Here is a 25,755-nt window from a genome sequence, read left to right as displayed (position 1 = left end):
TGTCTGCCTCAGGTCGGGCTCCTCTCCCCACCGGTACCACCCAGGAGCCGGCTGCCCTCCTCCTGGAAAGAGGCTTGAAGCTGGGCTCTCAGAAATCTCTCCCTTCTCTGGTTGACCCCTTCCTTTGCCCCCGCTGCTGTTCACATTCCTGTGCGGAGTCGGGTTACACGTTTTGTACTGGTGTTTTACTGCATCTGACCCTGGGTTGCTCCGCGCACCTTCTCCTGTTTCTCAGTTATGAATGTCCTACTAGCTTCCAGAGTCTCAGGAGGAAGGGGGCCACCTCCCCCTGTCCTTCACTTCAGCCAGGGTCACGGCAGCTGCGCTGCAGTGCGTCCGCGCTTAGCGACTCGGCCGTTCCGCTAAGGCCTCCGTTTTAGCCTGGCCTGCGGGGGCCACTTTGTGTTCTGGTCAGATATTTACATAACTTGCAATATAATGTTGTAGCCCCCCTTCACTTCTGTTCCTCGTCCGTGATAGGGCCAGTGCCAGGGCTGACCCTTCCAGGGACTGTCCGTCTCCCTTTGGTCAGGAAATGCAGGTCTTCCCTCTCTTCCCCATCAGCGCCGACAACAAGCTACTGAACTTGCTCCAAGTTTCCAGCATTGGTTTTCCTCTCCCCAGGTTCTGGGGACATGAGCGGGGAGAGGCAGGACCCGGGAGAGTGCATCAGGGTCCACACTGCTGGCCGCAGCCTGGTTTGCGGTGGCCAAGCGGAGCTTTTTGTCTTTTTGAGGTGATAGAATTCAAGTGTTTTTCCCTTTTCATGTGAAGCCCTTTTTACCTCTTCAGCAACACCCTCTACCCCCAATACACACAGACACACACACACACACACACGCACCCTATTGCCTTACACGTGGAGGCTTTTGAGTCTGCGGTAAGGACATGATTACAGTCAGTTCGCTTGTCACATGCTTGGCTGGTGGACCTTCTACCACAGAAAAAATTTCCAAAATGAACCACAATAGTCTTCTAATATCTTATCAATAATATTTCCCCTAATTTAAATTGAGTATTTTCTCGTGTGTTCTTGATAAGAAGAACGGAATGAATGATCATGAAGAGTGGAGAGAGTGAAGTTTAAGATGTCAGCAGAGGGATGCCTTGGTTGGAAAGGAAACAGTACATAAGCAGTTCAAAATTTTAACAGCGTGATACGTATTAAACAGACAGACCTGCTCGTCCTCATAGGTGAAGAAGCAGAATCCTACTGTGTTATCAATGATGTTCTTTAATTTTGTCCGTAGATGGAGCACACAGCGAAAGTGGGCATTGCATACAGATCATATTATCGGTTATGACTTGTTCAGTCTGCTTTACGGTCCAAGTGGCCCGAGGTGAGGGCTGCATTCTGCTCTCACTACAAAACAGAAGCAGCTGCCTCTGGGCAGTTCAGATTTCACGTGTCACTTCTTTTCACCTAAGCATACTTTTTACCTTGAGATCAAATACGGTCCTGATATGAGAATTTGATTTGCCATCATGAAGTGAGTATTAAGGTGGTCATGATGCCTGGAGAAGCCAGTGGAGTGGTGTGCGTGCCCTTGTCCTCCGTGGCTTCAGTCCTAGGGCCTCTCTGGCTCACGGGCTCATTTTCGGGTTCTGAGCCGGGACACTGCGGCAGCGGAGCAGGCGTGGCAGCCTCAGCGTCCAGCCTGAAGTACCGTCTTCTCAGTTGTAACGAGTTCCTGTATCAGAAAGAAATAGATTCATACACACTTTATTATGTGGCATCTTGCACTGTCGTAATATAGGCGTAAGCTTGTTAATGCGTTCTAGACAATACCTCTTTGAGGCCTTTTGAAACAGTGATTTCATCTGAATTTGATTAAAATCCATTTTGCTCACAGCTGCCTGTTGTGCAGACTTGTGGTTGGCAGGGTGAATTTATTTCGTCTATGTTGAAACACATTTCAAAACAGTTTGTCTCCCTGTTCCCATTACTTAAAAAACTGTGTGCATCCTCTGGAGAGAATGCTTACGCCTTCCAGTGGTCGTAATTACAGTAATTTTTATTTACATTCTTTAGACGAGTGATGAATTACAGCTTTGAATGATAAATAGATTAGAGCACTTTTATTAGTGCTTCTCAGATGGTCTTGTTGGACAGACCAGTTTCTCATGAGGTCGTCTTGTTAATTTAGTTACACAGCTTCCACTGTTCCCTTTAGTTGATACTGCTTCCTTCCCTAACGTACCTTTTGTGATGTCCTATCAGTCAGCTGTTGCCAAATAGCAGGCAACCCTCGAAATTGTAGTGACGCAACAAGAAAAAGCTTTTATTCCTCACTGATGGTTTGCAAGTAAATCGAGGCAGCTCTGCTTTAGGCTAAGGTCATCTGCAGGTCAGCTAGTTCGGTCTGCACCACCTGCCTCATTTTGGATCTACGTGGAAGGGGCAGTGGCCGTATCATGTCGATGACAGAAGCACGAAAAGGCAACCGTGCGTCATGTCTGCTAACATCCCCTTGGCCAACGCAAGTGACACATGCAAGTCCAAAGTCAAGGGGCAAAAGGCAGCGCACACTCCATTCACCACGAAGCCATGGCAAGAATATCTGCTCCTCCTCCTACGGCTACAAGGGAGAGAGAATTGGGACCACACCCAGATGCATTGGGTCAGGGTTCCCAAGGTTCTAGTGAAGATAAATTCAGATCAAACCTGTAGGACCTCTCCCTTCTGGAAGTACTGAGTCCTAGTTACTAGTTGAACTTATTTTCCAGTTCAGTCTTTGCTTGACACCTCCACAGGCTGATCATCACCTGCCTCTGAAGCAGTTTATCCATTGGGATCTGCTCTCGTTAGACCGTCGTTTCCATAGTCTTCCTTAATGTGGCCTCCATCTGCAGTCCGTCCGTCTGTGGCGCCCTCAGTCACAGAGTAGAACAAGTCTGTTTCACAACTGTGTTACATCACAGCCCTTCCAAGAACACAGTGCGCTCTCTCTCACCTCCTCGGGGTTTTCTTCTTTTTTTTTTTTTACGGTACGCGGGCCTCTCACTGCTGTGGCCTCTTCTGTCGCGGAGCACAGGCTCCGGACACGCAGGCTCAGCGGCCATGGCTCACGGGCCCAGCCGCCCCGCGGCATGTGGGATCCTCCCGGACCGGGACGCGAACCTGCGTCCCCTGCATCGGCAGGCGGACTCTCAACCACTGCGCCACCAGGGAAGCCCCAACGGGGTTTTCTTCTTTACCTCCAACACTCTTTGGTCCCCCTGCTGGTTCTTACACAACACAGATTCCAAACCACACCGTCTAGTCTCTTTTTAAGGATGCACCCTTGTAATTTTTAAAAAACCTCCTTTATAAGGAACGGAACGGAATACAGTTGGTGAGAAGGAAAGAGATTCTATTATAAATCACTACTCACGTTTTCTTCTTCTGCCATCTTGTTAAAACCTTCTGTTGCTGAAGATGCAGTGGACTACAGCGGTAACAGTCCTGACCACCCTTTATATTGTGGTTTACAGCGTGCAGAGTTCTTTCCTGTGTATTGTTTCTTTGGAGCCCCACAGTGATCCTCCCAGGATGGGCGAATTGTTATCGATTTCCATTTTGTATCTGAAAGGATCACTGATTGGGAATTGGAACTCAAACCCAGACCTTACTCCAGAATGTATGTTCTTTCCACAATGCCAGAGTCACCTTCTGGTCATGGTTATTCTTGACATTGCCTGAATACATTTTTTTGTTGTTGATTTGTTTTTTTCGTAGGAATGAATACTTGATTGGAAGAACTATTGATTTTTTTTCTGACTTGTAACTTTTTTCTTGGAATTTCTAGACATTAAATATTATTTCTCTTTTTATGAGTTTTGTTTTTCAAGAATTGCCTTACAAGTTTCTTTGCCATTCCATCGTGTCTTCGTACGCCTTATGTATCCTTTTTGCTCTCTACATTTTAGCTCTTACAGAAGAAATGCCTGGGTATAATCATTGTGGCAGTACAGTACAGATAACCTTGTGTGCTCGAAGTTGCTCCTTTAGTTGGAAGATTAAACAATATGCTCTACAGAAACCTGATAAAGAGAATCTCCACCAGTCCCCTACCCCCACTTCAGTTTTGCCTGGACCTGAGAAATTAGTACGGTTTGAACCAAAACTAGGGCTCAGCAGAAGTCAGTGAGTGACGATGAGTAGTATTTTTCTTGGGTCATTAAAGACATTGTAGAACCAGGAGGGAGATCAGCTGGTTTTCCCTCCTCAGGTCCTCAACTGCCTAGACTCATGTTTGGTAACGAGAGCCACATGACAGCTACTGCCACATTCGTACTAGACCTGTTATTTAGTCTTTTTTTAAATCATCCATCTAACGATGGGTTATCCAGAGACAATGACCATTAAAGTTCTTTTTGGTCTAGAGAAAGATGGGGACATTTTTAATAGCTTCAGGCTGAAACATTCATCAGATCATTCAGTATTTCCAAACCTTGAAACAATGTTGATCAATCAACTCAGATCTACATGGATGAAATAATCTACTTTTAGTGAGAATCACAGATTCGAATTTACTGGAAGGCCAGTAAACTCAGGATATTCCACAAGCATTTGTATCCAACACAATTTGTCATTTTCTGGGTAATTTATCCTTGATAACATACAGATATAGATACATATCAAAAGGAAAGAAATACTCCTTTATTTGAAAATCCATATTTCTGTTTCCTGACGTGCGTCTTTTAAAGTCACTTTAAAATGAGATGCAGTTCATGGTGGTTCTACCTGTCGGGCTGTTGTTAAGTCCTGACCCTGACCTGGAGCAGGTAGGTGTGCCATGTGTCTTAGCAAATCCAGGTCAGTTGTTGGTACTAAGCCTTCAAAGGTGGTGTGGGACTAGCCCCGGTCCCTTCACAGCACAGGCTGGCTTCGCCTTCTGGAGAGGAACGCAAGCATGTCTTGGCTTTTTGCCACATTTGTAACGTACATCTGCTCACACAGGTTACCTTTATGCCCCATTTCCTGTGACGTGGCTCGTATTTGAGAAGGTGATGGGTCCTCACCATCTCTGCCCCAGACCCCCGTTTTCAAACTGCTGGGTCATAGTAGGTGCTTGATGCAAATAGCTCTAATTAGAACTATGACTGTGGCATGTGTGGTTGAAAAAAGAGGGATTAGAAATATGTGCTATGCTGGGAACAGAGAAAGGGGAATTACTAGTTTTTGCTAAATCTGATAAAAACCCAGGTTTGCCTGTATTTTAGAAGCAAAGCTTGGATATTTGGCTAAGAGATCAGACGGCCGTCCTGAGCCCTGACCTTGTCATGGTTAAAGCATATACTGAATTCAGCCATCTGGTATGTAATTAGAGCATTTAGGGGAGAATGTTGATGACTCCCTTTGGAATCGGTTCACTCTGTGCCCTCTGCAGTGCCGACAGTGATCCTAGTGGATGTTAATGCTGCTTCCTATTAATTTTCTTAATTTGCTCCTTTTGAAGGAGACAGCCTGAGTAGGAAGAGAAGATTCTAATCTGAATATTCAAAACGTAGCCTGTGTTCTGTCTGCTTCTTTAGGCTGAGGACTGGACTATAATATTTCCACACCACTGGAAAAATAGTGAATTTGTTGACACAGGACATTGTTTTGTTAAAAGCTATCAGAAAAATATTTCTCTGTATCTTATTTTAAAAGATTTTTTTTTTTTTTAAGAGGACCATTTTTAAAGTCTTTATTGACTCTGTTACAGTATTGCTTCTGTTTTATGTTTCTGTTTTTCTGGCTGTGAGGCATGTGGGATCTTAGCTCTGCAACCAGGGATCGAACCCACACACCCTGCACTGGAAGGCGAAGTCTTAACCACTGGACCTCCAGGGAAGTCCCTAAAAGATATTTCTTATGTACAGGAATGTAATCCAAGTTACTAATTATGTACTTTTCCTTGACTTTTTATTTCTAAATAGAGCCAGTCTGTGGTGCATTTGAAATTCCTTGACCTGTCCTACATATTTATCCAGATCTCCTGCGAGACGTGCTTCCAGACATACAGCCTTTCATGTTTCTTTACCTCCTAGCATGATGTGTCACCAGCTTCCCCTTCCAAGTTTAAGAAACTGTGACTGACTCCAAAATAAATAATTCCATAGAAATTTAAAAACTCTCATAAATAATGGGATATATGATACAGCACACATTTGCTTGTCCGCTGTAAATCTCAAGATATTCAAAATATAGCTCCTTTCAAATAAAAAATAAATTTAGGAGACATTTGTGTTAGTTTTCCTTCCTGCCCAACATAAACATAGTTTAGGAGAACGTCAGGAACCTTTCACAGTATATCCTGAGAATTCGACATTTTTCATCAAATGTCAATTCAGAACATAGTGTCTAAAAATTACGTTGCAGCAGTGATGTGGTGGAAGCACATACTCTTCATTTTTCTCTATACTTTTGCTCAAATGTCTTCAGATCCCTGGCTTATTCTTCAGTTATTCATTTCTGCAGGTGTTCATTTCTCTACACCTGTTAATATTCAGTTAACTGTGAAATCAGTGAGAGTGAAGTAAACTGTGGTCCCAGATGTGGGAACTCTGACAATGTTTCTAATCCCCAATGTGCAGAATAATGAAGAGAAATATCCTCTTCTCAGCAGTGGCTTCAGTTATTCTTCCCTGTCTGGTCCTGAGTGGAGCAGTGGCTCTTGTGTACCACCTAGAACCGTTTCTTGCGGTACACGTGCATGTGCTGGGATGTAAAGGGCCGTCCTGGATTTAGGCGAGCGACATAATAAGATCCAGTGTCTCCTAGGTAACTGGTCTCTACGTAATTCATATACCCAGTTAAATTATCAAAGGCAGTGATTTTTTTCTGTAAGGGATTTATAAGCCTATGCATCAAACAACTTTCTTTTCATTAGCAATTGATTTCACAATTACGCGTTATTAAGAGAACTTTCTAGTCTTAAAATGCCTGTGTGATAACCAGACCATCAGTTACAGTCTTAACCCCCTTTGAAAGTTGACCTATGAGAAAAGAAGGTTAAGGTAGCGTTTGCTAACGTTAGCGTATAATCCATCTGGAGTAGAAAAACCTTGTCTTTGTTTAAAACTTAATGCAGTTGAGAAAAACTAAAGGTCTTAGAAGTTACAGATACTTTGTCAGAGTTACTTTGTATTCCCAGGACCTGGCCCTGTGTATGGTCCATAGCTGGCGCTCTGTAAAAGACATCGATGTTTGATTGTTTATCCTAAGGGCGCCTATAGGGAAAGGTGTTTAGAAAGTTAAGTCTCCACTGCTTGGTTAACAGTGTACCTGGGCGGTTTTGACTGCAGTTCTTCCTCAGGGAAGTTCACAGTATTTGTATAGCAATATCTGTGTATATGTTTTTCACTCAGTGACCCCCATCATAACTTTCTCATCCTGCTGTAATTATCAGTTTACTTGTCCCACAGGGCGGGACACGGCCTTGGTCACAGTTGGGTTCCTGCTACATAGAGGAGATTTGGGAAACATCGTGCCCATTTCCACTGACGACAAAATGGAGGTTCAGAGAGGGTGGGTGACTGTCCGTCAGAGACCAGCTCCGAAAGCTCGGATTGAATTCTGAGTCTCCTCCAGGTGACGGCCATGTGGAATCCAAGTCCCTCTTCTGCAGTTGCTTCAGGGAAGCAGACAGTGGTGGAGAATCCACCAAGTGTGTTAAACGTGTTGGTATTGTCCTCTGCACCTTGTTGAGAACCGATAAACACATGTGGTAACACACTGTTCCTAATCGGTTGGAGGGGAACAGTTTTTCCTCTCCCTCTCTCCCCATCCCCCCTCCTCTCTGCACCTACTCTGTGCCAAACATCGGCCCAGGTATTTCTTTACTTTCCTCAGTGAACTAAAGGTTTATAGCGAGGGCACCCTTTCTTCTGCCAGAACGAGCCTTCTCTTCCTCCTGGAAAACTCCTATTCATCCTTGTGTACCCGGCTGCAGAGCCCCTTCTCCATGAGGCTTTCCCGTCCCCTAGCTGGGGTTGCTGCCTCTCCATTTAGGAGCACCAGACCCCTAGGGCTTTGTTCTAGCCCAGCGGCACTAACAGCACTGCTCTGGTTTATCATGCTGTGTGTCGACCGAGCCTGAAGGGGAACAATTTAATTGCTCTTCTTCCTTCCTCCTTTTCCCCCTTCTTGCCCCTTAGCGGGTAGCCCGCAGCTGTGCAGAGAGAGCTCCTCACCCAGTCAGCTGCCACAAGGGCCTGTTGTTCTAACCTGTAGGGAGGATCTGGGAGTGGGTCTTCTAAACTAGTGTTACCGGTTCTTGCTTAAAAGCCTGACAGCGGCAGCCCTTCTGCTGAGGTTGTTCTAAGCTCCTTTGCGCTTCCAGACACCACAGCTCTCCACTCCAACTCCACACACACACGCGCACACACACACGCACGCGCTCGCACTGTAGCAGTGGAGTTCCCAGGTGATTGTGTCACATGTGGAAGAGAGGTTATGTTCCTACTTGAAAAATACAGTTACAAGCATGACATAGAAGGTTTCAGAGCTAAGGCAGCAGAGGACTGCATAGCCAAACCATGGGCTTTGAGGTCAGAGACATTTCTTAACATTAAATATGTTTGTTGAAAATAAATAAAAGCACTAGATTATTTCTCTGCCTTTTCACCTTCAAATAGATAAAAATATCCCATGTTTCGGGAGATGTCTACATTCATAGTAATTTGGAAATAGTACTCTTAGTGGATTGCAAGGTCTTTGGCAATACACGTATCGAGAAACTCTCTTTTTAGGGATTTCCGCTATGGTTTTTTGACACCAAGGACAGCTAAACAGGTGCACCGCTGCAATAAAAGGAATGGTTCTTGTTTGGGGTAACCAGCCACGCAGTGAAAAAGTAAGATGCTCTAAAAGGCTTTGGTAATTTCATATCGTGCCAGTGTGTTTACACTGTCAGCTCGATGAGAGCCGCCACCTGAGGCAAGTCACGTGCCTCCATGTCGTCCAGAGCCCTGCGCTTTCCCATGCGCAGCAAACCTGGACCATCCATGCTACCCCCGGCCGAGGATCCAAGGGTCCAGGACCCCTTTCTGCCTGAGGGAAAGGGAGCTTGTTGCCCCTGTTGTCTTTTTGGTCAAATCAGTGAGTTTAGTTGTATAACCATGGGTTTTCCGTCTTCTTAAATTCTGTATATGTTAGCTCAGTTTATCTCAGGTGGATGGACTTACTTTAAAATTTCATGAAAGGTACTGGGTGAGGTAAGTCAGGCAGAGAAAGACAAATATGCTGTCACTTATATGTGGAATCTAAAAAATAATACCGATGAATCTACATACAAGACAGAAACAGACTCATAGACAGAGAAAGCAAACTTACGGTTACCAAAGGGGAAAATGGGCGGGGGGACAAATTGGGAGTTTGGGATTATCAGCTATACACCACTATATATAAAATAGATAAACAATAAGGATTTACTGCATACACAGGGAACTATATTCAATATCGTGTAATAACCTACAGTGGAAAAGAGTATGAAAAAATATTTATAACTGAATCACTTTGCGCTACACCTGAAACTGACACAACATTGTAAATCAATTCTACCCCCATTAAAAGTTTTAAAAAATAAATTGATAAATAAATGTCACGCTAGCAGTATAGTGGTGATGCATGTGGGCTCTCTCGGTTAGCCTGAGTTCGAATCCTGACTCTACCACTTACCTCTAAGTTACCTAAACTCTTAAAATTTACCTAGGCTCTGAGTCCTGGGACTCTTCATCTGATAAATTGGGTTCATAATGGTTCCTGCCTCCTGGGGGGGGTCATGAGGATTAAACAAAACGATGCACATAAACTGTTCAGCACATTCTGGGTAATAGTATGTATTCAATAAACGCTAACTATAATTATGATGCTAACTATAAATATGATTTTAATTATTTTATTACTGGTACTGCTTCAAAAACACATCTTCTTACGTTTCGTAAAGCCCTCCGTTAGTGTTAATGATAAGGATTGTTCAGAGATTTCCTTCCCTTTACACTCAGGAGAATTCCCTTCTAATTTTTTTTAATGCCTCTTCCTCAAGCCCCTCCGTCTTCCCACCATCCAGACCGTAGACATTTGTCAGAGCCCAGTTGATTATTAGTCAGATGGAGCCTAAAGGAAACACTGGGGATTCGTTTTAATTGTGGTTTAAAGAGCTTTCCACACTACACTGCCTTATAAAAATGCCTGGAAGTTAAAAATGAAGTGCATTTGAATAAAATCTCCAGCTTTAGAGCTTTACGCACAGCAGTCTGGTAGTCTGTGAAGAAAAAAGAAGTTGTTCAGTGATCAAGACTTTTCAGAAAAGAATCTGGTTTATACCAGACTTTTTTTTTAGAGTCAGGATATGTAATCTGTCCTTTTTTTCACTTGTTCCTATAAATTGGAAGGAACATCAAAGCCAAACAACATTTGGAAGCGCTTTCGCCCTACCTTTTTGGAATGGTATCCCTAAAGAAATGGTCTTTTGTCAGGAGAGAGACGTAGCGTTTCTCTTTCAAAGGAAACCATCATTTTTCTAAGTAAACTCTACTGGTCTGATGCTCTTTTCTTTGCTTGAAACGCGTTTCCTCCGCCTGGCCGGGCGGGGTATTTGCAGTGCAGTGATCTTGGTCTCTCTCTTTGTTCTCCCATCTGATGTGCCTTTGATAGCGGATGGTGTCTCGCTCTTTGGGAGCAAATCCAGACAACCTGAAGGACCCCATCAAAATTAGTATTCCACGCTATGTCCTCTGCGGCCAAGGGAAGGACGAGCACTTCGAGTTTGAGGTCAAGGTAAGTGTCCCTTCTTTACTCTTCTGGGGGATGGAGGCTCGAGCCTCTGCAGTGCTGTCTTTTCTCTACATGGAGCTAAAGCTACATATGAACGTGTTGTTTTGTACGATACTGGTCATGCCCTTCTTTAAACCAGTACGTGAAAGTCTAGGCTGGAGCACAGGGAGGGAAGTTATCCCATAGGAGGTAGTGGTGGCTGGGGAGTCCGGCTGACATGGAAGTTACTGTCACCTACCAGCCCCACAGGTAAGGTCACCAGCCACCCCAGATCGCCCAGGATTTTCCTGCTTTCGGCACTGACAGTTCCACACCTCGGGAACCCGTTTGGTGCCAGGCAAACCAGGACAGTTGGTCACCCTACCATGGGCTTAGGCTCAGTTTTTTAATCTATAAAAGTGGGAACAATAATATTTATGTCACAGGGATATTAAGTGCATATAAAGTGCCGACTCCAGTGTTTGGTAGATAATAAAGGATACATTATAGCTGTTGCTGTTATTTCTACTGCTATTTTCATTGTTTTTGTTTCTGTTGTTCATAATTAGGAAGCTTTCCTAATCTGTTTACGCATTATTTGATTTATACAGCTTTTCAGGAAGCGATGTGCCTGTTTCCTTACCTCATAGTTCCCCAAATACTTCCCCTTCATCTTATTTCTAATTGACTTCCATTGACTCATAACACTTCATTAAATACTGCTGGCCGCCATCCCCTCCTCGAGGAATTGATGGTTAATCACACGTCTTCATTTTCGAGGGTAGGCGAGGGTGTTTATGGCGTTCACTACGGTCCCCAGTATCTGTCTGCCAGGGGGCATTCCTAGAGGTGCTTTTGGTCAGATAAACGCCAGAATCTGGATGTTGAGTTCTTCAGACTCGGATTCTACTTTGCTGAGTGACCCAAAGTCTTTACCTCCTCTGAGCTTCAGTCCCCTCATTGGTAAGGTGAGGAAATTGGGCCTCACCAGTGGTTTCCAGATTTCTTTTTCGCTGAACAGTTTGGTCAGGGAGTCTCGTAGGAGGAAGAACACTGTAGAAGCAGATAAGCGTGAGCTGCTTGCTGTGGGGGGAGGAAGGGCGGAGGGATCCCGAAGCCATCCCCCCCCCCCGCCGCGCCCCCGCTGCTTCCCCACTTCCTGGCTGCACCTCAGAGGAGCCCCTGGGCTCGGGGGGATCCCTCCCCTTAGGCACAGGCGCTCCTTTTCAGTCTTCCTGGAGAAACAATGCAAATAACTTTCCTGATTAATCAAGGTTTTAGATTCTTATTTCTGCCTACTGAGCCCCCCCCCTGTTTTTTTTTAACAAAACGTGCACATTCATTTATATCTTTGAGGTTTCTGTTGAGAAGACGTGATTCCTGTGTGCTAGTGTTGGTGGTTGAATTTGGCCAGATTCTGCGATTTCTTATTAAAATGTTGCACCATGTCTGTGATCCAGTGCTTCTGCTCCTCCTGACCTAGTGCCTGATTCCCGCCCAGTTTCTTTCGTCAGCCATTTGAAACTGTGTGTGGAGAGTTCCATTTATACATATTGAGAGACAGTTTCCTAAGGCGTGTTTGTATTATTTCCATATTTTTAAATTAGAGGATAAAGACTGGCTTTCACCAGTTCAGAATTTGAATTCTTCAAAACACAGAAGTCACAGCACTGGAGGACATGCAATGATTTTAGTTGGTACATAGATTTATTTCCATAGATAAATGTATTAATAAAGTATGACTATTAAATCGATTTCATGCATAGAACTTAAGTCATGAATAAAGAAGATACTTAATTTTTTTTAACTGAGTTGATTTAAATAAAAGTTGCAAGCAAATTATAGACCTGGCCGTATGCCGATCTGGCTAAAATTGTGAAGATGCAACCGTAAAGGCAAGTTAGAGAAACCACATATGGGAACTGTCTGGCACCTTTCAGAATCTAGGCTGGCCCTCTCTGAACTGATCGAAGCCCTGTCTGAGAGCATGTCATTGTTCTGCTTCCTTCCGTTCTCATCCCAGGTGTTGCCATCATTAGCACCAGGAATCGACTGTCAGCATTTGCCTGGAGAATTCTGCTTTTCCGAGTAGGAAGGGCCACCCTGTGCATTTACAGGGAGGAGGGCTGATGGTCTCACATTCCCGTGGCGGGTGGAGCACCCCGTCAACAGAGCATCAGGGCCCAGTACTAGAAACAGAACCCCTGGGAATATACTGTCCCGCCCTTAACAAAATAGACAAAAGTAGCCAAGCTCCAGCAGAAGCGTAGCTGTCTGAAAAGTGCTGGGGGAGTGTTACTCCTCCAGGTGACCTCACTGTGCCTCATCTGTGAAATGGGGCTGAGGAAAGCTGCAGGCTGGGTTGGTTTGAGGACTGTAGGAGCTTTTGTACCTGAAGTGCCTGGAACAGTGCCGGCCACATCCTAAGTGCCGCATAGGGTGTCGGGAATGAGGGAGATTTTACCCTTGGAATCCCCTTCATGACGTTCAATGTGCTACTGTGTCTTTATGAGGATTTGGGGTTTTGCTTTGTCGTCTTCTTCGCTTTTTGGTTGTTTATTTCCTCTTAGTGTTCTGAGTTTAAAATGAACTATGCCAGCCTTTTCCTTCCATCACTTTATTTCATGCACACGCAGTGTTTTCTAGAACAAGTAGTCACATTTAGGGTCATACTTTGGCTGCTACTGAATTCTCTTGGTGAGCCAATGGCTTTAAGGAGAGGAAGGTAAAAAGTATTATTTTTAGAAAAGTCTGTTCTGTTAGTCTCAGATCTTCTTTGAAGGAAAATATGATGATAAGGTATATAGATATTTTATATCTGGTTCATTTAAGGGGCTGAGCTGACTCGGCCACACGCAGGTCCTGTTGGGTGCAAGTCCCCAGTGACTGAGGTAACAGGTCCCCAGGAGGACGCTGGCCTGTGGAGGGGTGGCAGCCCCAGAGCGCTGTCTCTCAGCTTTTCCCTCACCCCTCGTGTTCCCTCTGCCTCCTGCCCTTCCCTACCCACCCTGCTTTAGATAGAATTGATTAGTTATTTAGATCATTCCTTCTTCCTGTCCAATTTCATTTTAATCCCCAACCTGGTAGCTCCAGTCCTCCAGTCCGGTCTGTTCATTGCCAGATGAAGCAGTCATGATCCTTGTTAAAGGGATGCTCGAGGTAGGCTGCAGGGAGGGCGTCTGGGGGGAGAGAGGGAGAGAAGAGTGGTTCCCAAAGGCTTGTCTTCTGATCCCCGATGAGTCCTGAGGAGGTTTCCATCACTGGGCTTTAAAATGAGAAAAATAGAGTTTTTAATTCAAAAGGACTATCTTTTATATCTTCTCTATTTGGGGGATTAAAAACAACTTTCTTTTGTGAACTAACTGTGAGAATGGGTAAGTGTAAGCTTTTTGGGTTTGGGTCATATTTAATTTTTTAAATCGACTTCATTGAGACATAGTTTACATCCAGTGACATACACACATTTTAAGTACAGTCTGATGAGTTTTGACATATGTGTACACCCCTGTAACCAGCACCCCAATCAAGATTTACGAACTTTTCAGTCATCCCGGAAAGTTTCTCCAGCACTGATCTGCTCTCTGTAACGACAGATTACGTGGATCTGTTCTGGCGTGCGGTGGGGATGGGACCAGGTGGCATTTACCCTCCTGGGTCTGGCTGCCTCCACTCCACATGCCTTTTGGAGATTCATCCATGTAGTTAAGTGTAACAGTAATTTGTTTCTTTTTATTGCTAAACAGCCTCCACTGTGTGGACACATCACAGTTTGTGGGTTGGTGTCTGTTTCGATGTTTGCTTCTGACAATACGGAAAGCTGTCATCTCAGTGTCACCTCCCCTTTATTGACCCTGAGGACTGATGTGAGAACCCCTGGGTCAGAATATCTGTTCCTGTTGTTACCCTTGCAGTTATACCTGCCAGTGTCTCCCAGTAGCACAGCCTTCTGGGACTGTGTACGCATTTATGTTGAGAGAGGTGCATCCCACCAGCTGATGTCAGAGACAGACAGAAGAGCTGAAGGTGTGCAGGCTGGCTCCCCTTGGAAAAGAGCACATTCTGTGCTGACTGTGGTTGAATGTGGCCTGCTGCTCAGCAGAACATACCTGCACAGTCCGTGCTTGCGCGGAGCTATAGGCGTCACAAGTAATAACTCCACCTGGACCACAACAGTCATCTGCAAACTCCCGCTTCCACTGCTTTTCAGTGAATGATATGTGAAATCAGTTACCCTGCATTATACTTGCCATCCTCAGTTAGCTAGGACCAGACTGGGTAGAGTTTAATTTTTAAATTGCATTTCAGCATGACACAAAATCTGTGCTTATGGCTAACAGGCTGTCATACTCTGATGTCATAGAAATAAGCTGCTGTCTCCAGCATAGTTTTAAATCCCCTACCTTTTAACTTACATGTTAAAATGATAATATAAAGAAATAATCTAACGCTGGTAATTTTTTTTTAATGTTTTGTTTCCTGAGAGTTTTCATCCCTCTAAAACTGGAAGTAATCTTCACAGGAGATTGTCTTCCTGTCTCCTTTGGCGAGTGTTGACATGTACGCCAGTGCTACGCCCCCCCCCCCCCCGCCCCGCCCCATTACCCGGTTTACTCCCGTCACAGCCACAGTCCCATTTTCTTCTCTTGGTCGTTGTTGTGTTTATCGCCGGTCTTTCCCGTAAGTGTCAGCTCCATGGGCCCTTGTCAGCCTGTGCAGCCGTGAGGCCCCAGCCCTTACACGGGCCGGGCTGGGAATGAGCCCCCGTACAGATGACTGTGATGTGACCCACACAAGGCTGGCCACAGGTGTTGTCATGGAGCAGAGCCTGTTTGGGGCTTCAGGGGTTATGTGGCTGGGTGTCCTTTGTAATCAGCCCCTCGGGGGCCCCTCGTGCTCCATCTCTGTCGGCAGGTTCATCACTGATTCGCCCTCCCTTCCTCATCTGGGCCCCCGGGCACTCTTCAGCCGCTGCTCCTGGAACCCCATGTGGTAGTGTCGTCTCCTGTAAGGAGGCTGCTGGCACCTCGTATTGTTCAGGAGAGGACAGGTCCCCACCTTCTGTCACGTGGCTGCAGGAGCTCAGCCTTGTGTCCACTCGCAGACCAAAGGGATGCGAGACTCCACGCCCTACCTGGAACACACGACGCCCAAAAAGCAAGCAGCCCGTGCTAGCGTGCTCATCGGGCCCTTGCTGAAGGTACCGCGGTGACAGGCTCCTCCTGTCCCCGCATGCCTGCTCACGTTCTCTAAGTCCTGGTCAGTGGCCTGAGGAGGAGAAGGAGAGGCAGAGGAAACAGGAGAACGGATGACAGCGGGGAAGTCTGACCTCAGGGAACACGCCCAGCGCAGACCTGTAGACCCTGCGGGTAATCCCTGAGCACCCGGGCGGTGGTAGGCGTTTTCTTTTTGAGTTTTTAGGTCTGTGAGTCCTGCCTCCTAATTTCCGTCCGTCGCGTCCCAGAGCCCGGGAGAGGTTTAGCCCTGAGCGCTCTCCCATCTGCCAGGTCCTCCCTCGAAAGAAGAGACCCTGAAGGTGAGATGGGATAGTGGTAGAACCTCAGGGCGGCCGAGGTTCAAGTTGGAATCTTGCTTTTACATCTGAAGGACCACGTGCAGGGACCCGGGACCAGGGCCGACAAACAACAGCATTGACTCCCAGCGGCAGGAGCACACGGGCGGTGGGTCATGTGCTTTGTTTGGCCTGAACAGACTTTAAAACGTTTCGAGTGAGTTGTCAACACTTCAGACTTGGGAAATCTGACGTGGAAATCCAGATTCCCCAAGTTGCGTCAAATGTTTTACACTGACATCTATCAGGCACCTTCTTCGTCCCAGGCACTTTGCCAGACCCTTCCGCAAGCGTGGAAGATGTACCAAAATGGGGATACTATCTACAGTTAATGAACGAGGAAATTATGAGTGACTCGCCCAGGGCCACGCAGCTACTAAGTAGATCCAGGTACCAGATGTCCATGGAATCTAAGTCCTCTGAGCCATCCCGGTTCCCTCGCCTACTCATCTTACTGTACCTTCTAAATAGCACTACTTTCTGCACGTTTTGGAAGTTGAGGCCCTAGTGTTGCCCTAGACAAAGTGGCCATTTCCAAATCCTCACTTGTTTTCAAGTGTTGCTATTATTTTTGTGCTTGCTTTAACTTTGATCTTGTATTCTGGTCAAGTCACGGGCACTTCATATAAATTGGCGCTATTAACATTTTGACAAACCTGGAGAATTTGATGGTGGATAGACCTGCCAGGAAGCATAAGGAGGAAATGCCCAGAAAATGTGCAGTTTGGGAGCTGAAGAAATCACATTTATAGTCAGGGAAATGTCTTTTTATTTGGCAGAACAGAAATAAGAGCCATTTCAGTCTATTAGATAAACTATGCACGCACATACATCTTTTAGAAACATTCCCAACTTGATAGGATATAAATGTTCAGAAGGATTTGTGTGTTGGCGTCTGAATCTCTGCTTATTAGTAACTGATGGATGTTCTCCCGCGTGTGCATTAGCAGAGCTGAGACAAATGGAGGCTTGCGTGAGCTGTGGTCCATCTAGATTCAAATACTCAGTTTGTGGACTATTTTCAAACATAAATATCAAGTGGAAGAAATAACCTTAAAAGAATCATATTTTATCCTAAGGTTTTATTTTTTCTTTAAGCACTCTTCCCATCTCTTTGAGAATGTTGTCTTTCGCTAAAAAAATAAGAAAAAACAACTTTCACTTCCCCTATTTTAACACAAAACAACTCATCTTTTATATTGCTGTTACTTGGGCAGTTGTTTATCTTCACAGAGGTAATGCTGCAGACATGAGAAATGGTGAAGAGGAAATGAGATTGAATCACAAGCATAGAAGAAAAGCAGTCATCACCTTGTGATCCTACCTTGGATTTCCATTTCAAGTTTGTTTTTCCGCTATAAGAATACATTAATATTTCCTTTCCTTCATTTCAGAATTCTGGGAGTTTTACATCTCTTCCTAGAGTAAAATTTGTTTTAAAAGAAATCACAAAATGGTTTGAACTCCCCTTTTTGCAGTTGCTGCCCACAGGTACCCTGGCCTTTCAATATGAGTAATAAAAGGGCTTTTTTAGGAACGTGATCGCGGTGCAGGAGTTACCAGGTACTGAGTACCCCAGCACTCTGCTCGTTGCTTCACGTTTTTTAGTACAGCTATAGGTTAGGTGTCATGAGCTCATTTTACAGATGAAGAAACTGAGGCTGGAGGAGTTGCATAATTTAGCCAAAGTCACACAGCTAAGTGGTGAGTGGGCTAAAGTCAGGATCCAGGGCTGTCTTAATCCAGAGCTTTACATGATTGCGTTCTCCAACGATGACTGGTAGAGAGTTTGCATTCCGTGCTTTGCCTCTGGGTATCTGAGTAATTTGCAGGGAAATTGCTTAGGCTGTCATTCTCCCAAGTTCTCACAATTTTAAGGTAGAATAATACCCCAGTTCCTCTCCTGTTTTACCAAGGTGTTAGGGGGAGGAAGAAGTATTCCTTAGTAATGATCTTAGATTTGAAAGGCATCCATCTTACCAGAATATTCGGGTCTTGGTACATTCTTTCAAGTTTACCTTCAAATTACCATATAAAACTAAGTATACTAAAATAAATGGTATTATTCCTATTTTGAAGGTACTGAGATTGAAGCATAAAGAAGCCATTCTCTCTAGTTATTGCAGAAGGCTGAGATTTGGGCCAGCTAGAAAGCCCCGTTTGATTTTGCATCACTTCCTGTTATGCAGAGGGTGCCGTAACCAGCAGTCAGCCGCCAGGCTCCTGTCTGCGTGGTGCATGGATTCAGACCAGGTTCAGGAGCCAGAGACTCCAGGGCACCTTGTTGGTGACGCATCTACACAGAGGATGTCTGGGGCATTTCCTAGATAATAAGGCTGAATAAGCTTATACCTGCTTGGCTTTGTGAACCCCATAACCACGCTTCCACATTACCAGCAGGTGGGGACGGATCTAGGGTTGGACCTTAGACTCCCCTCTCCCTGCATCTCCTCCTGCCAGGGTCCGTCTTCTTCCCACAGGTGCCATGGAGATAGGATTTCTGTAGTTGGTGGAGCTCTAGTTCAAGTTCACAGAGCCCAGTACAGTGGAGGGGATGCAAGCGTGGCTCAGGAGCTCGTGACATGGTTGGAGGACACAGTTCAAATGGCAGCTGTCCCCTCGCCTCCAATACCCTGGATGGTTGCTGACACAGTGTCTTTTCCTTTGTGTCCACTTGGCCACAGAGCTCAGCACTCCTTTGGGTTCCCCAGAAAGAAAACTTTGCTGTAGTTTCCTAGGGAACCAGAGAAGGAAATACATTGTACATCTCAGAGCAAATAACTGAAAATACCCCCTTAGACAATTATGTTCTCCCCAAAGCACCAGTGTCCCCCACCCTGCTTCCTAGATGTCCCCTGGGAACTCCAGCTGCTGCCCCCCTGCTAAGGGTAGTGGTGGGGTGTCAGCTCCAGCCCCCTTCCTTGGCCTGTATCCCCACGCCTGCCTGCGTACGCAGGGGACCATGACGTTCAGAAGCAAAAAGTTCTTCAGTTAATAGGACCCACCCTGTAAAGGCAGTTCAGAGACCACCGCTTGTTTCTTGATGTGTTTTTTTCAGGAGTTTTTTCCACACACCTACCCGCACTCATTCTTACCCCCAAATTGTTTATCACTAAATCAAGACTCCTCTCTTCCAAAGGAATCTGGTAAATGACATTTTCTTTGTTTTACAATTCTTTACCCTCTCCCTGTCTCCTCTAACGCCTATTGTCCAAAAACTTTAAACATTTACAGGTAAATCAGAAAAGACCTGAAATGCAAATCATTCTGCTGCCCACGTTTCGGCCAGAAAGGGAATGAGAAAATAGTAGGGGAGAGTTTCCTGAAGAGGCCCTGGGCTCCGCTATCTTTATTATTCATTCACTTATTACTTAGCAAGTATTTATTTGGTACCTGTAACATTTTTTTAAAGACCATACTAGAAGTATCAAGATATTGAGGAACGGAAGAGATGCATAAGCTGTTCACATACTCTGGGGTCGGTGAAGTGGGGGAGAGAAACACGCAGAAAATAGAACAGTGCGGAGCGCAGGGGTCATGTTGGGCACCCGGGAAGACTTCAGGTTTTGGTGGGAGTGAGAGAGGGCATTCTAGGCAGCAGGACACCGGGACAGGCCCGCGGGTAGACGGGTACAGATGATGCTTTGGTAACAGGAAGTAGTACCACTTGAGGCCAGCCCTGGGGAGGAGCTCCTTTCTGGTAGAAGCAGAGGAGGACGATGAAGTGAAGCTGAAGCGGTCTTGAAGGGAGGGGGGAAGAATGCGGTAGCAGCGTCGTTCTGAGATGGGCTGAGAGGCTGCTCCGGAGTTGGGTGTGGGCGACCTTAACATCTCAGTAAAACAGCATTGTCCGTGAGGATTAAAAACCTTAGAGCGTTTGGAAATACTCATCACAGAAAATGTAATTTAGAAGGATTTCCATGTAGGAGTGACCCTACAGAGTTAAAATAGCGTACATTTAGTGTCAGTGCGTCCTGCCTTCCTGGGGAGGGGTAGTGAGGGCGGTCTGCAGCAGTTCCGGGTAGCTCACAGGACAGAAGGGGGTTATTCCGACGGGGTCCCACCAGAAGGTCTAGGGAGCTGGGGAGTTTGAGGCAGGAAGAGTGAGCTGGAATCCAGCCTGAGCCCTCGGTGAGTGATCAGAAGAAAAGAGGGGCTGGGAGACGGAGAGAGGTTAGAGCATCACGCTGGAGACAGACATCGGATGCAGCACACTTGGTGTGGGCATCCCCGTCAGAAATCTGAGAGCACTGGGCTGTCTGTCCTCAGCAAGACTGGGCCGTCCTGGAGGTGGACCAGAGCGAGGGGTACTGGCTGGCGAGCTGTGATTAATGGGCTGCTGGCCTCTCCTCCCGCCTCCTGGGTAGCTCTATTTGCAACATTTGTCTGAAGAGATTTTAATGAAATCTGGTGTATTAATGCTTGCTGTTTATACAGATTGAAATATTTGTTATATGTTCATATTTCCTCAAGCGTGTTCATAGTTACGTTACTGCACAAGACTGTATTTTGCAGAAATCTGGCAAAACTTGTTTTAGTATATATTAGGGTGGTATTAGACCATTTCCTTCAAGCTATTACTAAATACAGGGCATCTAATTTGTATATACTTGATGGAGCTCTTCCAAATGTTGTTTAAAAATAAATGTTGTTGAGGAGACCTCTACGAGTAACTGCTTACTTACCTGGGGCCAGTTAGAGTATTTTTCTTTGGGTGAGAAACTGTTGATTCTCTCCTTCTTACACAGATAGATATACACAAGCAAATACAAACTGATGACAGGTCTTAAAATCGGCAGTCCTTAAACCGGCAAAATATGTATATAACATAAATTTGTGGAAAGCACTCAATTGAGAATTGTTCATAGTGAATGCAGTTCATCTTGTGGACACGTTTATGGTGTTTTAAGTTGCACTTGATCACTTTATGGTCCAGAAAAGATGGATTTGTATCAGCAGACTCGTTCAGTGAGCGAGAAGTAATGAATTTGGTCCTCAAAGCCGCAGAGCAATGATGCCCTGCGTTTTCAGCATGGAAGAGAACAGCTGAGCGTTTTGACCTGATGTGCTGGGTGTACTGACCTTCTGTGCCTCCTCTCTGCATCAGCACCTCATCCTATGCCCAGTTTTAATTTGGGGGCAAAATAGGACTTTAGTGTCTATTTCCACTTTCTGTGTAGTTTTCCCAAACTTCACGTGCGCTGTCTCCCCAGCTCTCAAAGTGCGGTTGTCTCTGTTACAGAGAAGGGATCCGACTGTTTTCCTGTGGGGAGGTGGCCACGTGGTTGCCTTGGGCACCATTTCTGTGGTGCTGGTGCTGGTCTTCACTCATCGTCGTCGTGCTTAGCTTGTTTACGTGTTGATAGGCAAGGGGAGACTTAAAGTGTTTTATATACAAAGCGGGAACGGGAGCCTTTGTGATCCTTGTATTTAACCTGGATTCAGGTGAAAACTTCATGGGTAAAGAATTTGGAAATCTCTCTGTGCCTCGCTATAAACTTGGGTTACAAATATATCGAGAATGCACCCTGTTCTCAGTGCAGAGAAAACAAAAAAAAGATACCATTATGTGACTAATGAAAATAATCTTTGATTCAGATGAACCTGAAAGATATCACCAGAACAGAGTTAGTGGAGCCAAGATAGTGGAGCCTTACCTTCTCTGAAAAGCAAACTAACCTTAAGTACATCTCTCGGAAAACTACCAGCACCTGATATGGTGCCGACACATACTAGTAGCTCAATAAACGTTTATTCCTTCAATGAGAGGCCTCCCACCACCACCCCAGCTACTGCCGAAGGCCCACTCCCTTAGAAGGCTTACAATCTTGTAGGTTAGAGAGACGTTTATATAATTAATATCGGTTATATAAATTAACTAGTACAAGTTTAATTCTATAATTAATGTCCCGTGATGTGTGCTCTGATCAGAGTGTGAGCTGCATGCCGGGAAGTCATGGAGGAGGGAATGATTCTTCCAGGGAGAAAGGAGTGGAAGCAGGGGTGCTGCCAAGGGAGGGACTGTGGTTGGACACGCACCCTGGAGGCTGAGCAGGAGGCCACGGGACGGGTGGATACCGAGGAGGCCATTCGAAAGACCCTTCCAGAGACCGACAAACGTGCCCCATTTCTGTGTTGACCAGTTGTCTGAAGTGTGAGATTTTTTTTTTTTTAATCCACTGGGAGCTGGGGTTAGAAAAGGTAGTGTTGGGTCAGCCGGGAACAGGTCCTGAATGCCATGCTAAGGGCTTTGACCTTGAGAGGGGAGTGCATGGAGGGGAGTGGAAAGCAGGAAGCTTGTGAAAGGGTAAAGAATTTGGAGATTTCCCTCTGCCTCGCTCTAAGCTTGTGTTGCAGTTATACTGAGAATGCGTCCTGTTCTCCACAAGCCACCACATCTGATTTGGGGGCAGCAACACGCAGAGCGTTACAGCAGGGCTGCCCAAACTTTACCCTGCGTCGCAAGCCCCTGAAGATTTTGTTAAAACACAGATTTCTGGGCTCCACCCCAGAGTTCCAGATGAAGTGTGGGTGAGACCTCAGAATTTGCATTTCTAACAAGTTCCCAAGTGAAACTGTTGCTGCTGGTCAGGCGTCCCACTTTGAGAACCGCTGGTTTAGGTTATGGACTGAGATATTGAAGGCAGAAGCTGCTGAGATCTGTATGTGAGTTTATTAAAATATCAAGACGCGAGGCAACAAAATGAGCCATTGCCCTAAATGTACCCATAATGATCTTCTTTGTTCAGTATTTTGGGGAAATTATATACAGTGTTAATGGTTCCAGAGAGTCCCCACCCTCTTCATTATCTGATCCCCTTACAGACCTCGTTGGGCCCAGTTCACAGGAGCACACAGCTTTGGATAGCTCTCTCCCCGTCAGGCCATCTTCCTCTGTCTCCTTCCAGCTCCTCCCCCGCTGTCCCCCTGCATCCCGTTGTGAGCACTGGGGGCTGATATCGAGAAGCAGAAGCAAGTGCATTGGATGCTTTCGGGGGCCCTCTCAGGGACTTTATCTTCCTCTTGCCGGCTTATCATTTTGTGCCCAAATGCCCTGATTCTGATTCCCCGGGAAGTCACTCAGCCGCCCTGTCCTCCGGAGACTCGGTGTGTGCAAGTTGTCGGGGAAGTTGCCATGCCTTATAAAGGGGCCACCGTGGGAAAGGGGAGTGAAACCCAAATTATGAAGTAAGCGTGAAGCAGCTGCTGAATTAATTAGAGATTTCAAAATGTGGTCGGACATGAATGAGCTGTGAAAGCAACAAAGAAGAAGAAGCAGGACTTTCCCGGTGGTCCAGTGGTTAAGACTCTGTGCTTCCAATACAGAGGGTGTGGGTTTGATGCCTGGTCAGGGAACTAAGATCCCATGTGCCATGTGGTGTGGCCAAAAAAAAAAAAAAAGAAAGAAAGAAAGAAAAAAAAGAGGAAGACGCTGCCGGCCAAAGCCTCACGAGCTGGTGTCCGGTTATCTATATCCATATCCTGATTCTGCTGGAGGCCATCTCATCTACCAGCGAGATGAACAGTGGCCTTGCTGGTTCACTGTTGCCAAGCCTGAGTGCACTTAAGACAAGCCCACTGGGGGCTCCATCCTCCAGTTCTTCATCAGGATGCCCGTGGTGTGTCAGGTACTCTTCTAAGGTGTAGTGAAAACCAGCTAAAAATCCTAATTCTCCTGGAGCTTATTCTAGTAGGGAAGAGAGACAGAAACAAGACATACAAGTCAATATATACAGATGGCGTTGTTTTATTGCGCTTCTCAAATATTGCGTAGTTTTACAAATTGAAGGTTTGTAATGCAACCCTGCATTGTCAAGATGATGGTTAGCATTTTTTAGCGTTAAAGTGTTTTTTTCACTTAAGATATGTACATTGTTTTCTTAGACATGCTATTGCACACTTAACAGACTACAGTAAAGTGCAAACATAACTTATATGTACTGGGAAACCAGAAAATTCGTGTGACTCACTTTATTGCAATCCGCTGTACTGTGGTGGTCTGGAACCCAACCCACGATATCTCGGGGGTGTGACTGTACCGTGTTAGGTAGTAAGAAGTGCTTAGTAGAAAGATAAGAAAAGAGAAATAAGTAGTGTGGAGATGGGGAGTAAGGAGGTGCAATTTGAGATGGTATATCCAGAGAAGGCATCACTGAGAAAGTGGCTTTTGAGCAAAGACTTGAAGGAAGTGAGGGAGCTAGTCACGTGGAAAGAGGATTCCAGAAAGAGGAAAGGTCACAGACAAAGTTCCTGAGGCCACACTTAGTGTGGAGTACGTTTGATGGGTTCTGGATAAGCAAGGAAGGCAGAGTGAGCAAGGGAAAACGTGGTGGGAGATGAGGCCAGGGAGGGGACAAATTGTAGAGATCCTTGTAGATCAGCGCAAGAACTTGAACTTGTACCCTGAGCAAGATGGGACGCCTTGGGAGGATGTCCCATTCAGCAAAGAAATGGCCTCATCTGACAGTTTTTAACAAGATCACTTTGGCTGCTGTGTTGAGAAAGGAGTGAGGGGAATGTTGCGGGGAGGGAGGCAGAAGCAGAAGCGAGGGGACCAGGTAGGAGGCTGTTAAACATAGTCCAGGCAAGAGGTGGCGGTGGCTTAGACCAAGATGCTAATGGTGGTGACGGTGCAAAGTGTCAGATTCTCATTATATTTGGAGTGTGGTGGAAAGGATTTGCTGACTGATTGGATGTGAGCCGTGAGAGAAGGAGGAACATCAAAGATGATGCCACAGTTTCTGGATTGAAGAAATTGAAGAATGGCATTGTCATTACTGAGATGGGGGAGCAAGTCTGGATGAGATTAATTTTGGTAAATTTAGCCATGTTAAGTTTGAGATGCAGTTAGACATCCAGGTAGGCAGACATATCAAGTAGGCAGTAGGATGTACGAGTCTGGGTTCAAGGGAGAGAGATGAGCATCCCGGGAATCAGTGGTGTAAGTTTAAGCTATGAGATGGGATGAGATCACCAAGGGAGTGAGCTCAGGTAGAAGATAAAACACGTTCAAGGACTAAGCCCTGGGACACTTTGACGTTTAGAGGTCAGGGGGATGAAGAGAAATCCCAGCAAAGAAAACTAAGGTAAGAGAGGCAGCAGCGTGGAAGCCAGATGAAAAAGATGTTTCAAGGAGGAGCTGTCAGCTCCATCAAATCCTGCCATAGGTCAAGTCAGATCAGGGCCAAGAATGAACCAGTGGTTTAGCATGAAGTAACCTGTGGCAGTCGTTGATGACCTTGGTAAGAGTAGATGAGAGTAGTTTGAGTGGAATGTGAGTAACTGAGGCTGGACTGAAGGGATCCTGGGAAGAAGGAAATTGATGACATCAAGAATAAACTCTTGCGGGGCTTCCCTGGTGGTGCAGTGGTTGAGAGTCCGCCTGCTGATGCAGGGGACACGGGTTCGTGCCCCGGTCCGGGAGGATCCCACGTGCCGCGGAGCGGCTGGGCCTGTGAGCCAT

General features: G+C 45.7%; 1 protein-coding gene across 4 annotated transcripts in view; it reads left to right on the top strand.

Moving 5' to 3' along the window:
- Positions 1–25,755, top strand: part of LOC307198911 (kinesin-like protein KIF16B) — a 280,798-nt gene that overhangs the window by 184,029 nt on the left and 71,014 nt on the right. For all 4 annotated transcript variants that reach the window (XM_079946236.1, XM_079946235.1, XM_079946238.1 and 1 more), the window contains one exon: positions 10,625–10,747. In XM_079946236.1, coding sequence (XP_079802362.1) covers positions 10,625–10,747 — 123 coding nt within the window. The remainder of the gene's footprint in view (positions 1–10,624; positions 10,748–25,755) is intronic.

This window comes from Stenella coeruleoalba (assembly GCF_951394435.1).
Source record: "Stenella coeruleoalba genome assembly, chromosome: 15".
NCBI lineage: Eukaryota > Metazoa > Chordata > Mammalia > Artiodactyla > Delphinidae > Stenella > Stenella coeruleoalba.
Note: the sequence above shows the minus strand (reverse complement) of the source record. Positions and strands in the feature narration are given on the sequence as shown.